Here is a 17144-nt window from a genome sequence, read left to right as displayed (position 1 = left end):
TCAATCACAAATAACAAATATATATAATAATAAAATGAGATCCATGGGATATTAGGGTTACCAAAAAGACACTAAGTTGAAGCTTCAGAAGAAGACTTCTATAGCAGCCGTATTACTGTTCTTCTCGGTTTAACTTTCATGTGAAAATAACACTTTTAGCGGTTTTAAGAAGCTCTTTTCAGTTTCTATGGCAGCAACCCATCAGCACCCGCTTCTATGCCACAAGACAATTAAGTGTTGCCGGCCAAAAATATGAATGAGATAAAATTTTACTTAATTAAAGAATTTTTTCTGGGAAAGATTTGAGCAGCCAACAGCACCAGGAATGATGTTTCAAATGTTGCATTTAGTTACAAAAGATCATCCTCAACAGAGACATGAACGCAACTAAATATTTAGCGAATCTAAAGGTTTTCTCAAAGCTAATCAATCGTTAAGTTAATCAATTGGGCAATTATTTTGCATTTAGCCTGAGATCCTGTTCTAGCCCTACCTGGGTTTTGGAAAAAAAAGAACAACAAAACGAAGCAGAATTTGCCTTAATTACCTTAATAAAACATGAAAGGAAGTTGCCTTACGATGTGATCCTTCAACCAAGCTAAAATGTGTCACCATTAATGGCGTTTCTCCCTATAATTTATTTGTCGGCCCGCTAACATACCCGCAAACTACATAAGCGTGAAATATAAAACACATACTGACAGGTGCTCTATTATGTTACAGGAGTTTAGCCAATAACTTGTATACTCCGGAAACCGCAATGCTGTTATTTAAATAAGCGCTAACGTTGTTTTTTCTGAGATGTCTGAGGACTTTCTTTCTGTAAATGAAATCAGAATTTCAAGACGTAGGAATAATGTGGGCAACATTCACGGAAGCACGTGTTGGCTAAGGACAATCCACTTAATAGCTGGGATTATTAATCACATGTTTGCTTTGCTGTCTGATCTCGTTATCACAAAGGCAGTATTTGTGCAGTAGCTCTCAGTACAATTCAAACGGCAGAATGCTGCCACTGCAAAATCCCGGAAAGTATGCACAATGCGTGCCAATAACACCAGGGTTTAACCCTTCCCGTTGCCAGTGGAGAAAGTGCTGCAACCACTTTGGCATTCGACGTTACAAATGACTTCAATTTTAATAAAGTTCATCTTTTTTAATACAAATATACATACCTGGGAACTCTCTGGTTACCCGGAGTCCCCCCCTTCCGGGATGCGGGTAGGAGGTCCCATTGATGTTGATGGCTGGTCCTGCGTTGTGGGACATATTCCATTTTTGGAGGGGAAGTCAGGCGCAACGCCGTTCCCATGACTCTGAGTTGGATTAATACTTTGCCCCCAACATGTCACGTGTCCAAACCCAAAACTAAGCAGGGGTGTGCTGGGCCCAGGAGGGCGGAATGGACCCACCATACCAGAAGAGCCACTTCAATGTGGGAGCTACAATGGAGCAATGGAGTTACTGTCCTGCAGAAACCAGGATATTTGGGAGGTATGGGTCAATGTTCTGGAATAAAAAATTATAATTCTGTCATGTAGACAGTGTCAATGTAGTGTCTTTTGATTTCTTGTTTTCAGCAAGGATACACAGAACTCCTGGTCTGTTTTTGGAGTTGTGCAATAGAGTGGATACCTTCCAACATTTTTTTGTACCCTAGAACCCAATGCTGCGGGGTGACGCAGAGTACATCTCCCCGCTCCCTTTGTCCCGGGATCCTGGAAGGAAATATTGGTGGGTATGAGAGTGTCGGGAATGCGCATGATCCCTTACACACCCATCTCGCTGTTTGTGACACTACAAGCCACACTGTTACCAGATGCGTGTATAATTAGGAATGCCTATTCTTGATAGCGTGTCATTTAACTATATTTCGGGATAAATGCGGCTCGCAAATCAGCTTTGTAGGCCTGGAAAGCAGCCTTCCTCTGGAAGGCCGCCAGCTACTCTTCAAATCCTGGTCGTTTTTTTCCAGACAGCAACTGAATAGGAAACAGACAAAATTATTCAAGTTCTCCCAGTCTAACCTTACTCAGCAGATTCTATTCCTTCTGTCTGCACACATTCCTAAACCAGTCTAAGAATTTTATTTAAAGTGGCATATAAAAAAAAAGTTTACATTTGTGAACAGAACAGGAAAAGCTCTTTATCTCTGGTTGTCAACAAGTAGCGTCCCTGCTGTTGTTAGAATTTAATTATTAGACAAACTTTAAGGGACCAAAGGTTATAGGTAATCATTTGTCATGTGTTTGTGTTCACCCACCTGGATACTCTGACCAAAGAAAGTCTACTGGGAGGCATTAAGCAGGACTTCGTTATCATTGCCATAAAGAATCAGCTCAGTGTGGTGCTTAAGCATGGAAAGCCACTCTACACATCACATGGCTGACAACAATGGCAGCCTCCAGGTCCGCAGATTAAGGAAGTTTATTGGAACACAATAATTCATTTCTTCAATTCTAATGTACATTACTTTATAAAGCACTATATTTAAAGCTTGAAGAAAAACATTTTTCCATGGGTCTTCCTCTTTACGTTTTGACAAGTCATTTGAGGAGAATATAAATCCCCATATCCTTCCATAGTACCCTATGCAAGCCTGGGTGACCTGAGCCTATTAAAACTGATGCATGACTACAATTCCCACCATCATCAATCTGACAAAAGCTAGTTGTGGTTGATAGAAGTCTTAACCTAATAGCAGCTGAAAGGCCTGAATTAAACAAACAAAAAAAACAATAGAACATTGGATAGGGTCCAGGAAATAACAGATCGGAAAAACTCTCCAACTTTTTACACCTTTGTGAAACCCCATGAAAGGCCAAAAGATGAAGCCAGCTCGCTGACTTGCTGGAAATAATGAGACTGGTATTCAGCAGGGGAATTTCAAAGAAAACTCAAGTACTGTGCAATTCTTTATGCGATGCAATAAGGACGGTGTTTTCATGTCAGGAGGGATTAAGTACGATCAAAAAACGGAAAATTACCAGACTTGCCTCATCACAATGGCAGCTACTGACTTCAGCCTTTTTGTTGAGCTGATAGGTATTAATATATGGTAACGAGTGATATACCATACAATGCAGGGACGTTAGTAATTTAGATAATAAAATTAATTGAAATAAAGAAAAATAGAGAATGTGGTTGTTTTATTTCTCAGGAATCGTTGGCTTTTGCCAGCATATGTACCTGTAATTAAAATGGCGTGCCGCACAACCATTTTTTCTTTTTTCTCCCTTCCTGTCCAGGTCTCCCTACTTTCTGTAGAAGGTCTCTTCATCCTTTCAGTGGATCTCCTTGCTCTCCACTGGATCCCCCATTTAGCAATGACCACCGCACACATACACCTATCCCTAGGGATATCGCATGGACGCAATACCATCCCTTCGCCAGCGCAATACATAGAGCCGGGAGCGCAGGCATGCACCAACAGGTCTCCCTGGACCCTTGTAACACTTATTCTGTGTCTTCAGAATGAAAACTTTGAATGCCAAACCATCTAATCATTCCACACCAGGATGCATTGATTGCACCTTGTGATTAAGCCTGCCCGGCATGACCGTCAGGGCCGAAATGGAACTTTAAGGCTGAACGTTACATTTTTGTACTCACTTGTGCCAGAGTATAAGAAAGTATCCGGGCCACCAGATATATATATATATATATATATATACACATACATAAAGTATATTTACACATACATGTCCCCCTGTATTAGGGTTAGACCCTGCACAATGCATACATAGTATTGTTTAATTTCACCCAGCAGAAAAAAATGTGGGGTGTACCGTAATATCATTTTAATTTAAAACAAAGCCCGTAATATCGCTTCATACGGACAATTGTGCTCCTACAGAAAAATAAAGTATCAGAACAGATGTTTTCAGCTCTTCTGTTGCCACGGCAGCCAACAGCATAATGAATTAAGCATATGATGATTAAAGATGGACACATTAATGTCAGCTTTGCATGGATCTCACCTCTGGGGCTTTGATGAATGACTTTTTGGTTTGTAAACAGAAAGATGACATTTTGCACCAAATATTATAAATGTTATTTTCTCCCTCAGTGGCTGCAGATGTTGAGTAAGTAGCTGGAGACCTCAGAATAAACTGATTTGTGCAGAATAATACCAGATTTATAAATAATGCACTAGTACTACTGCTCGGGTTAGTAGAAAGCTGATTTACATACAGAAGGCAAAAGAAATCCATTGAAAGAGCTCCTAACGGGGTCTGTCTAGTGTCTCATAAAACTAAAGTTTTTTTAAAATGTTAAAATACATAAAATAACCCCAAACCTTTTTTTTTTGGCTTTCTGTGTATTTTGCTATAATTAGGATCCTACAGTGTTCTTTGTTTAAAGCTAGGTTGGAAAGTTCATTTAATCCACTAGACTCTGACATGTGAGAAATCATAGAAGATGACTACGATATTTCCATTATTTCTCTGGCTCTGAGCAGCCATGGCTCCCAAGTGTCTCTCTTTCACGGTCATTTTATGGTACACCAAATCACAAAAGCATTGCACAATTGATGGTAACATACCAGATACTCTAGAATCGCTTCAAAGTGTATAAAATATAATTCTCTTTCACAATACAGTCTACCAATTAACTCCTGCCCATACCTCCAAGGAGAGAACGTTCCAAATCTCAACGTTCCTCCGTGTTTTTTCCTCTAGGAGCTCAGAATGTTTGCCAGGTACGAGTGTTCTACAGCCATGAAAGTCACAAACGTGTATAGAAACAGCAAACATTTATCACTGTGTTCTTTTTCCTCCTTGTATTTCCTTGTAGGAGCTCAGCATGTTTGGTGGGCATGAGCGTAACACAGTGTTCTACAGTCCTAAAAGTCATAATAATGTGTAATAGAAAAAGCAGAAATGTGTTTCTAAATTAAATTGTTTACATAAAATGTGCTATTTTTTCCCCTTAATGCGTTAACACCATTAGTGGAGCAGGAGTCCAAATGGGTCCAGTTTAAGAGAAGTCCTACCTGCCCAAATTCTGCTTGGTTTGACTAATCACTGCTCTCCTTCTGCCCGTTTTTTTTTTTTATATCCCACCCATTTTATGCGTTTGCCTCCTATAAAGTTGTCTTCATCTTTTAACACATGGAGCATCAATGATCTTGCAACACTTTGGATGTATTCACTTAAGGGAGAATAGACAGGAGAGCTGTGTTTCAGCTCCTTGACTTCATTATAAACTATAAAGGGCGAACCCCAGTGAGATTATGATGTGGGAAGAGCTTGGATGGCCCAGTGTAATGTATTTTTAAATCTACAAGGTTTCTTCACCATTATAGTCTCCTCACCATTATACAACTATACATTAGACATGGCCAGCCCAGCCATTCATGGTGGAGAAACTTGTAGAGTTGACTTCACAAATAGTGAACTAGGGGGGTTGAAACTGTAATTCTCTTGGAAACTCTCCAGCCAAATTAGGGAATAGACCCCAAAGGTACTAACAACAATTGATTAAAAAGGACTAGTCCTTTTAAGTAAATACCACCTACACTCAAGTAGTAAGCCCTAACAGATGGCTGATCTCTCTTGGATTCCTATACAAGGGGAAGAGAATGACATTAAATCCTTTACAGTAGAACATCATACGTTTTAATATAACCTGTGATTGATTTCCTACCTAATTGTGTGATTACCAACACAAGCAAGCGAAGCCGCCTGATCTTCAGAAAGACATATCTGAAATTCCTTTGTCAGTGCCAGATGACTATGGAGTTCGGAGTTACAAAGATCTTTTTTTGTTCATCTGTTTAAAAGGTTTCGTGTTTTGTCCTTGGTTTTGAATGCGTTATTGATTGGGGAGTTAACTGGAAGGTGTGAATCACTGAAAGATTGATAAGAGGTGACAGGATAGGACTGCTAACGGCTAAAAATGAACCAAATTGTCTCTTCCAATTTTTGGATAGGATCCATTTCATGCTGTTACTAAATAGTCTGGAAAAAAAAAGTCATGATGTGAGATATTCTGAAATATATTCTCCTTGTCATGACATACAACTGGAAAAATGTGAAATACTCGGTGTAATAAGCAGTTCGTACGGAGAGACATTTAAACTGGTAACTATCAATTAAAAGCTTATCACCATTGTGAGTTAGAGAGCCGATAACAGAGAACGTCTCCTTTGTCTGCGGAATAAAGAACACACTGAAAAGCCAATGTCTTCTAGTCTATTTAGTGAGCTTCCAGGTGTACTTTGTAAGCCTTCCAAGTACCTTGCGTCAGAAATGTTCTTCATTAACATATGAAGTGCAACTTCATAAGCACCTTGCTAGGGGGGGATGGTGCTTTCTGCATTGAGAATCTGATAACCATAGTCATTGTAGTACACCTAGAATAAGATTAGGGGTAGTACCCACTGATGTTGCAAGAGGTTAAATAGGAACATTTATGGTATGGTTAAGGGGCAGAACTTTGTTAGGACTTTTTATGTAAAGAATTATTTTAATAATAATGTAATTTATTTTTACAATTTTTTTATATACATGTTTTTATACATTGTATTATTGTGGCTTATAGGGCTGTAGAACCCTGTGATACTCTCATATCCAGAAATATTTTGAGCTAAAAAAAAAAAAGAGACATCAAGGGAGGAACTAGGGACAATGGAATTTGTGTCCCCAAGAGGGACCGTCCCTCCTAAAAAAACGCACTTGGGTTGTATGGGCAAGAGCGACTTTCACAAACGTTACAGTTGCACATGGGGATCAACGACGGTCCCAAGCAGCTGCAGACAGATGTTATAAAGATAAATGAAGCAGAAATCAAGATTAATAACAACCGCCTAACCCATCACAAGTTGGCCATGTGGGTTGATTTATTTTACAGCTCACTGGGCTGGCCAGGAGAAATCAAACGATCTCCCCCATGACCCCTTCTGGCCCATGACCCCTTCTGTCTGCAAATGCAGGACAATAAAAAAACAGGACTGCCGTATGAAAACCAACACTGCTGGGAGGTATGAAAATGCTCTTTACTATGGACTTAGCATTTGGTTCTATTAAAGTACCCCTTATCCGATAGATTTTTACTTTACTCTTTTCCAGGTCATTGAAATGACATCATTTCTAAACACGATACAAATTTTCTAACAAACAGTATGTAACATTTACTTTTGTGACTTCGATGGTGTAAGTACCCAAAATGCAAATGAATACTTGAATCTCTGTTGCCCCGGTATCATCTGTGACGCATCTTATCAGACATTTCCTGACATTATGATAAGGTCAGATGGCGTACTGCTTTCAGCTCAGCCCTGGCATTTAAATGATTGTATAACATACTGGGATTTAATATACTCTTGTCACAACATAAAGTATTTTGCAGGGCTTCTAAACATTGATGTAAGCTTATATTGGACATTCATTGACATCAGAGCTTGGAAAAAACCCACAAAACAATAAAAAATAAGCAATGATAATATTTCACAGAGCCTTGTGTCTTATGAGCTGGATGTATTGACATATGCAATGTTAGCGTGAAATATTAGTAGGTTTTTCACACTCTCGGCTGCCGTTCATCAGGCGCTTGTGTATTTTTAGGGTGAATAATCCAAGTAAAACTATGCTTTGAGAAGTATTTATAGCCGTGAAAGATATCCGACTAGAACCTATTGTGATACGTTGCTTCGAAAAATTATTTCAATCAGCCATGCAGAATGCAGATCAAAAACAAGATGATAGGTTGTGATTTTTATACACGAATAAAAAAAAACCCAGAAGATAAGGTTTGGAATTGGGCCCACGGAGAATAACTGTAATGTTCTGCATTTGGGCTGCCACTAAAACGCTCAATAATGATCCATCTATTTTTTTGAAATGATAAAAAAGAGCCTCTTTGTTCTTATATCAGTAGATCAGGCACAGCCTGCCTCACTTCAAAGCAATATTAACTCTACAAATAATACCCTTCCATTATAGGGTTTTTTATTAAAGGTGGTGTTTTCGAAAAAATATTATTTAAGATCGCTAGCATGTGTTATGCAAATAAATCATTACAGATTTGTTATTTTATTATTTTAAGAAGCTTTTTATTTTTATAACAGCAACCCATCAGTATCTGCTTTTGCATCACATGGCAATTAAGTATTCCTAAAAATATTATGAATGAAGCAAATCATTTCACATGATTAAAGAATAAACATTCAACAGTACTATGATGAGGGATGAGGGTCTCAGTGCTGAATGTATTTATAGAAAGGGATTAACTTCAGCACAGTAGCTCCAACAGCACCTCTAAGAACATACATAGTTCTTCTTAACTCTCCTTGCTCATTATTCTAAAAAAGACTCTGTGACCTGAAGCCTTTTATTGGTGCGTCTGTGACTTTGAGATATCTTCAGCAAATATGCCCCCCCCACCAAAATAAGTAGGAGATTAAGAGAGCCTCCCCCTTATCCACACCGAGCAAAGCCAACATTCTGATCAAAAATAAGATTGATATTACTTTGTGGGACAGACATGACATGTGAATCTTCTAAAGAACCACAGGCAAAAGTGAGTGTTTAGATGATACCTTTGATTGGCCCAACATAGAAAAAGATGTAAAGTTACAATAGATTTTGAGACCAAAGAGATCTCTTTCTCAGCTGGTAGAGACTTCTGAGGTCCATAAAGTTCGTGACTCTATATTTTTCTTTACTTTTGCCAAATCAAAGCTATCAACACTCTATCTTCTCTTTGGCTAATATGGCTATATCAATTTTCCACTTTCACAAAACCAACAATAAATAAAACTGGTCAATAAACAGCATGTTGTACTTGAAACAGGAAGACACGGTGTTAACTTTTGCATTAATCAAAGCAGAATACTTGCTACTCTAAATCTTCACATGGAAAGGTCAGTGTTGGCTTCTGCTTATTAACGCCTACTCAGTTGGTCATGCCAAAAACTCTCCATCGTGGTCATCGTGGTCAGGACACATATCTGTACTGCTGATCTTTCCAGCACTGACTGGCATTATTATTAGGGGGATTTTGCTGACTGATTTTTGTTTCCTAAAGCCAAAAGAGTTGACGGTAAGGATATTACAACACACGTGGAGGAGTCATATTTTCCGAGGCTGCATGACTTCACACCAGTCATTGGCAACATTTGGATTGTTTGTTAAATTAGACGAAGAGCGGCAGCGAGGAAGGAAGAATTTTCCATCTTGGAAAACACTGTGAGCATGAATCAGACAGGAAGCCCAGTGTGGGAATTTATGAGATAGGCAGACCAGTCATTACCCCATGTTCTTAGAAATCAAATCTAAGACTAGCCATTCTGCAACAACGCACCGTGACGGACCTCAGAGCAAACCTACATGTTAACCCAATACCAGTTGGTGGTAGGAGAGTACTAAATGGACCACTTGCCTCCTGTTGAAGTTTTATAGATTCGTGTATGCAGATTTTACTTAATTGTTCACTACAACATCATTTATTATCACTATATTAAAACACATTTAATGACTATTACTTACTTCATAGGTTTAAACAACGCTTGACCGTAATTGTGAAACGTCATGATGAGCTTCAGTTGCGTACCTCCAGACTTCATAGCTATCGGTAAGAAAGAAAAAAATAATAATTAATACGGGCTCAGTTTCTGTCTTTATATCAGGTACAATATTTTCAATATCTTGAATTATATTAAATATAAGTTTTTGAATTACAATAGTCATTGTTTTATAGATATTGTATCAAAGCAGTAGGAGATCGTACGAACTGGGGTGTTTAGGGGTATGGGGACGAAAAACTGCATATACAAATTGCTTTCAATCTCATCACCCCTTCTTTCCATGGCGGGTCTAACCCATCAGCTTCAGGGGAGAAGTAAAAAAAAAATGGGGAGGGATAACCATGCTAACCCCTTTTTTAGCATTTAGATAAGCGTAATAGTAATTATAAGAAACATATTATATACACTTCATTTGCATTTAGATAAGCAATAGCATTTCTTCTTTTACATGTCGGTAATCTGTATACCCCAACACAAATACATATTATGTACCCTGTATTTGCATTTAGATAAGCATAATAATAATAAGGATTTCTTCTACCCCAATAAAGAGATATATTACATATACTGATACATGTATGCACTGTAAAAGGTACCGGTTCGCTTTAAGACAGTAATGGATTGGCACGGCATAAGTAGTATATGCATTGGAAGACTCTTTCTAGACTTCTTACAAAGATTTGCTAAACAGCACATTACCAGCCTGCTGTAATGTCGTGTTTCCAGACACATTTCGCAGAGACGTACGCAGTCCCCATCACACATAGAAAGTACCCTTTGATTTCTAGCTAAAACATGTCTTACGCTGCCTGGAACCTGCTGACACCCCCAGCTGATTGCGATTTACTTGAAAAGTAGTGTTTATTTCTCAGAAAACTATCATTACGGATGATTGGGTAGTTTAAAACATAATTATCTGTTTTCATATGCGGAGCACATGCTTTAAACAAGCGTTTCTGCAAGATATGCTTTTAACAGTTCTAGTATGCCAAACACCACGTGTGCCGGCTATGTCACAACATAACAGACTCAAAGAAGACCGTGATGGTATAAATGGCATTTGGGTCTAAACTCCCTGAACACCAAAAGTAAAGGAGTCGCTAAGTCTTCAGAAGCCCAAAGGTTCAAAGAAGAATTAGCACAATAAGATTACTCCCAATACTAATTCTTATAAATATTGACTATGATTTTGTGTTAACTGTATGTAGGAGCTACCATATTGCGACATCACGCTTTAAGTTTTTGCTGTCCATCTGGAGAGTGAACAAACCAAAAAATGTATGGGGCGCAGGAACATATATAGGAAAAAACAAAATGGAAAACAACACAATATAGTGTAGATTGTACTTCCAATATTAATGATTAAGTGATATATTGCACTCACAGGAAAAAGAGGCAAATCCAACCCTTCAATATGGACTGTAAAAAGGCTTTAATATTCTTCAATGAAAATCTAAAAAACAAATTTAAAATAGTGCAGTATCTTAGGTAAAAAGTATATACCAAATAGAAATGCACTCACAATTTCTTCATGCATAAAATGCATATACAGGCACTTTATTCACGCGTCTTCTGTTGCACCGCGGTGCACTCTTGAAGGGTATTAGCCGCGATCGTCTCTGCGTGTATCAGCAAAGTCTGTAGTCTGTAAGTATTTCTGTTCGTTATGTCTGTTCTTTTATAGTGATTTTGTTTTTTCCTATATATGTTCCTGCGCCCCATACATTTTTTGGTTTGTTTGCATTTTACACTTTGAGGAGAGTGTTATTTGGGAGCTGCGGTCCAATTAGGGAAGTATTACTATTATTTAATTTTTTATTACACCCTACCTGAGTGACACGTGTTTTTTGGGTTTTTTCGGTTCACCATCTGGAGAGTGATCAGAATAACATTGAGCATCTGAGTGGTATAGCATCCCCTTGTATTACATACAAGGTTGTAAGCTCTCTCTACGGGTATAGCATGATACGCATCCCATGAAAGCAAACAGAATTCAAATTCAATCTCGATATCAACGTCAAATTTGACAGCATAAAAGAACCATTTGGTCTATCTAGTCCCTTCGGCCCATTTGACAATGAATAGGTCATTTAGTGAAATGTCAGCCATGGCAATATATGGATTTGCCTACTTTGTTTCAGAACCTCTTTATATTACATATAACGCAGTGTTAGGCACCATAATTATCATTAAGCTTGATAGCTCAGAAACCGAACCATTGAGTCCTATACTGTGCCTTCTTACTGTAAATAAAACTTTAGAGCTATTAATCTAATATGGAATTCCGTGGAAATGGCAACTGTATACAAACACAGCCAGGGATGATCATTCTATTAGGTCATGCAATCTGTGTCTAAAAGTCTTGTACATCTGTAATAAAATCTCCCTGGGTTGGATCTTTATAATTGATATAGTGAACATTGTAAAAATACAGTAGTGTAAAAAACAAAAAACAACATCACTTTCCTTTAATCTATTTTATGGCTACTAAAATCAAGTGAAAAAATCCTTCCAGTCCAGTTTGGAGTGTGCAACCTGCGATCTATGTCTGTAATTTAGAGTTCCCATGCATTATTTATTTGATCTATACCTCCAATCCTGAGTTTGCGTGTGATTTCTCAGTTGATCTATACCTGCAAGGCAAGGTCTGTATGTTATTCAGTTGCTCTTAATCTGCAGTTTCCATGTGTTATTAATTTAATCTATACCTCTGAAGGAGGGGGCGAGGTGACTCTGGGTTTAATTAGCCACGAGAGGAAGACTGTGCCAAAAATGATCTTGATAATAATTTCAGAAATACGTTTGCACAAGCATTCACTCCGCGCATACTTTTGTAACAGGAAAAAAAATTGCAAAACATAAGATTTCTGCGCACGGCAACTACTAAAAATTAGAGGGAACACTGTCGGTAAATCTGTTAAACGGCTTGTAATCTATGTCTGCTTTCCTAACAAAACTTTGTGTAAATCTCGATACCTTAATTACTGATTCATTACTGAAGAATCTCATGTGGATTGTCGCTTTTATTGACCTATGTTTTCTATTACATTGGCAGAAATTTCCCTAAAGGAATGAGAAAATAATTAGAAAATGAAGGCTATTTAAGATATGCTTTTGAGAAAAAAGTAACCTGGATATGTTAGGTTCTTTGTCCACGGGGACGTTGCTTGTACCAAAACTTCCCAGTTGACTGATTTCAATAATGATTGACCCTAAGGCCAACAACAAAACAGGAAACAGTCGAGACTCCACAACCTACATTATTATTGAGATGTAGTACAACATCATCCTGGAAATTTTCTGTTCCGTAATAAATAGGAAAAAAAAGTCAGAGCAGCAAACTGACCAAAAAAACTTTGAACTGACCAAAAAAAACTTTGGACTGGTTCGAAAAATTACACATTTAATATTGTGAACTCACATAAACCAAAATTTGGTTTAATTCTAATATTCAAAGATTAAGGTTAGAACAAATACGTGTCTGCTGATACAATCAGAAATATTTAAAATGATTGCATTTTAATTTACATATTTATTTTATTCATTAATTAGCGATGCAATTATATTTTTATTATTTAATTGTCCCAAAATTAAAATTTGTTTTATACATTTCTGGAAGTTTTTCTTTGTTTTCTCTATACATTTTATTCCATACACATATATATATTTGGGTTTATTATAAAATGAAATTTGGCATTATAGTGACACCTATGCCATGTGATAAGATGTGAATCACGGTTTATGTTTTTTTCTCTTCTCTCGTTTTAGTTTTGACAAATAGAACTGTTTACAGATTACCTGAATTATCGTGTCATGGAAACAGGACAAAAGCGATAAAAACATGTGTTCCTTTATGACACAGAAGCGACATTCTCAGTGCCTCTAGCGTAAAAAAACCTCCGCTTTGGAACTTATTCTCCTTACACGTGTTATGGCATATAAAGTATGTGAAAATATTCTTGGGCCCTTCTTGGGCTACAATCATAAATATTTCTCTCTGTATACTGACTGTTGTTCTCAGAAGCCTGTGGTAAGCTCTGCATGCGCTGACATTTTCACATTTGACATTATTACGTTCACAAAAACCAAAAGAAACCAGTTCTCAATTGATTTCTTAGCATTAGAGTTGAAAGGCAAAGTTCATAGGTGTACCGTAAGTAGAATGAAGGCAGGATGAACAAGCCAAACATGAAGATCGGAGGAAGCAGGTGGGAGCATAAAGATATTATACTTCTTAAGAGCGACCTGCTTTACAAGCCAACACAAAGCAATTATGCACTATGTATAGTATTTCAAACTAGTCCAAGCAGTTTAGCAAGAACAATTAAAGAGTTAGACTGGTTTATTCTGTAGGTTTATCTCTGCAATGTATCTGGAAACCGATCAGAGCAAAGTAGAACCACCAAAAATAGAGTGTAGAGCTTGAGACCGAGGAACACAGGTTTCTAAGCTACCAGAACTGTCTGTTGGATAAGAATTCCAATGTTTAAAAGTCAGACCAGGACCACTGGTAGTCAACACATGTTCTCCATGTAATAAATGAAACCAGTATTCAATGGAACAAAAAAACCTACTGCTATCTCAACACCGATAGACAACAATAATCAGTGATCTTAGTCATCCTGAGATCCTTTCTGAAGGTGTTCTTCAAATGTTCTAGATGGGCTCAATAAGCAGTGAGAAGTTGGATATAGTGTTTGTATTTCACTGAACCTACAAATTGACTTGAAAATAAGATTATATGATCTATTCGCCAAGCCATTCAAACCCGTTATGTTAAGAACATGCTACAGCTATATTACACATACAATGTACATGGAAACGGAGATATTATAATAACTGTATATTTTCACATCCTGCACAATAATATTATGTATCCGTGCTTGCCTAGAAAAAAATGTCTGCTTCTGAACAGAAGTTTATTCAAAGTTCTATTTAATTTTTCAAAGTACTTCCAAGCCCCACAAAATTCCTCCGTAGAGATAAATAACTTAACGTCACTATAACATACAGACTCTTGAGAGCATTGATTTTTTTTTGTGGTGTCTGAACCCGCTGCTTCAAACCCGCTATAGCTATAAAACAGAAAATCTATCCTTCACCAGGGCTCCCTTAGTGGCAATTGAAGAGACTCTGCAAAAGCCTAAGGGTAAAAAGTGGGCATCAGGAACTAATACGTGAACTTATGTCTTTCTTCATCGAAAAGGAAAGTTTGAAGCACATATCAATAGGTATGTACTGAGGTATGAAAAAAAACCTCAACTGTCAATGGTGATGTTTGAAAATCAGGCCAAACTGGTTTTAAACATGATATTCTACCCTTGAGGCACCGGAGAAGTCACTTGTGTTTCTGTGAATGTTGATTGCTGGTGAAATGTCCCCATCGTAACTTTTAGCATAATTAACTTCACTTCTTAAAACTGGTGCTCCCTGTTCTACAGTCGCTGTAGTTTTGGAGGTATTTTGTTTAAAAGAAATAGTAGATTTTCACTCAAGAAAGCTGGGATGAGATAAAATAATCCTCTGCTGTTAAACTATATACTTCCATAGCAATTACAAAAATGACAATCAAGGTAGCCTTAGAAAACAATTTTCGTTATGCCGAAAGCTAGGGTTGTGACAATTCTCCTTTAAAGCTTTTTATACTTGATACAAATGTTTCAAAACTTCCTAGAGAGATAAAAATTTCACAGAGCCACTTGGGTCCGAATCTTTTCGATCGATGGCAGCTGGCTAAAGTACCATTGGAGCTAAACTGCAATTGGTCACTGATCTACCCAACCGGCCCATTAACGCTATGGTGGACTGTGCTGAGTCGGCACATCCTCCACAGTATACATGTGCCCATTCTCTTGAGACCTTACAGGTAGGTGCCCTGGGATACGACGTCAAACCCCAGCTTTCAGAAAAAGGATGGCAATGTAGGGGGGCTGCTGGTGGCACTACTTGAGTTAGGCCTAGGACAGCGCCAAAGATTAATATGCCACTGCCTTCAAGTGCATCTTTTTGCAGGTGTATTCCTTTGATCGTATCCAGAAATGGCAAAGTTTAGACTTGAAACTTAGATACAACCTCTTGTAAACAATTCATCAGTTCCCCTGCATTAGACAAAAACAGTTCTTTTATAAAAGAAATTCTAAATGTTGCCACCAAAAGACCCTTTTGCCGCATACTTGCACGTTAGCCTAACCAGACCTCCATCTACAATGGCATAGCTCTATAAAACCGTTCTGCTCCCTGAACCAGGATTAAGTGATTTTTATTCTAACCACATGAAACGTTATAGAATCCAAACGGCTTTTGTTGGCTTGTTTTGAAAGGCCCCTCTTGTTCTCTCATCACTACAATGTTAATCAATCTGCTAGTATCAGGCAGGTTTATGGCTTCCTCTCTCCATAAATAAATCAATGATACCGTATTTCACCAAGTTTCACAACAAGTTTGTAAAACCACACTTTCCTTGCCTTCTCATATGAAAACAACGCTGCTTATTTAACGGAAGAAGCCGTTGGTACAGATATATTGCCTATTGTCCAGACGATTCTTTTACAACTGCTCTTTCTAGGTCTTGACTGGTTTGAGTTCTGCTTAATTCTTAAAGAATACATTATGTTATCAATGTAAATAGCATTGTTGTAGCAACGTTGGTGTTCCATTTGGATAAAACATTACTGGCACTCTTATGTTGGACAAGTTAATGATAGCATATCTAGAATTGTATTCTGTCTCCTGAAATTCAGTACATAGGTGGAACAGCATTTCTAGGTTCAGGGCAGGACAAATCCTGACGGCCATTAGGATTTTACATCAGCTCCTTATATTTTATGAAACTTATAATGATCCCTGAATGTACCCTTTCCTGGTTCCCAGTAAGACAGGAAAAAAAGAAAAAACGGGGAAAAAACAAGATGTTTCAGTGACTCATCCAACCACCTGGTGACAATATTTATTTTCAACCCACGAAGAATTAAATTTGCCAAAAAACAAGGCTGGCCAATTCAGCTTAGAAATTGATTAATCATTCTAATTGTTATTTGATGAACCAACCACTAATGTTGCCCAACAAATTTAAAGATTCTTATGACACACAATTGCATGTTCTAGTCCCTCTATGGCTAGGTAGCATTTGGACCTACTGGCCTTTCACTGAGCCAACTGGGGAGATCAGTACTCTACGGATGTGTCTCCAACCATATAAATAGCACCATGTTATGGGGCAGTATCCCAGCACTCTGTGTGAAGAAGATGGGCAGAGGACGAGAAGATGGTAGGGCTGGGCGACATGCCTTTGAAAGCAACCTCCATAAATACATAACTGACCACATGTCCTCTTATAAGGCATAACTATTAGCGTAAATAGCCTTAATTGATCAAATATATCTGAAGTCCTTCAGAACTCCTTCCCAGCACGCATATCATAAATCCATGGTCCATGCTGCAGGGCCCATTCCTGTCTTTGCTGTTCTTATCTGATTCAAATAGAAAACAGTTCAGCCCCCGTGCCATAGTGAATTAATGTTTGCGGAGTGTGTGTTAGTCAAATATGTTATGTACTATTAACGTATCTTGTCTTTATCAGGGAGTTAATAAAGAGATACAAAGGGCATGGAGCAAA

The 17144-nt window shown here is 37.9% G+C and overlaps 1 protein-coding gene across 1 annotated transcript in view; it reads right to left on the bottom strand.

Moving 5' to 3' along the window:
- The window catches only part of LOC149283506 (extracellular serine/threonine protein kinase FAM20C-like), a 62433-nt gene that overhangs the window by 35073 nt on the left and 10216 nt on the right, over window positions 1-17144 (bottom strand). Inside the window, exon 3 of the mRNA XM_089497421.1 lies at window positions 9492-9570. Coding sequence (XP_089353547.1) covers window positions 9492-9570 — 79 coding nt within the window. The remainder of the gene's footprint in view (window positions 1-9491; window positions 9571-17144) is intronic.

The sequence above is a fragment of the Sceloporus occidentalis genome, unplaced genomic scaffold (assembly GCF_023333645.1).
Source record: "Sceloporus occidentalis isolate IW3139 unplaced genomic scaffold, rSceOcc1.0.p SCAF_103, whole genome shotgun sequence".
Classification (NCBI taxonomy): domain Eukaryota; kingdom Metazoa; phylum Chordata; class Lepidosauria; order Squamata; family Phrynosomatidae; genus Sceloporus; species Sceloporus occidentalis.
Note: the sequence above shows the minus strand (reverse complement) of the source record. Positions and strands in the feature narration are given on the sequence as shown.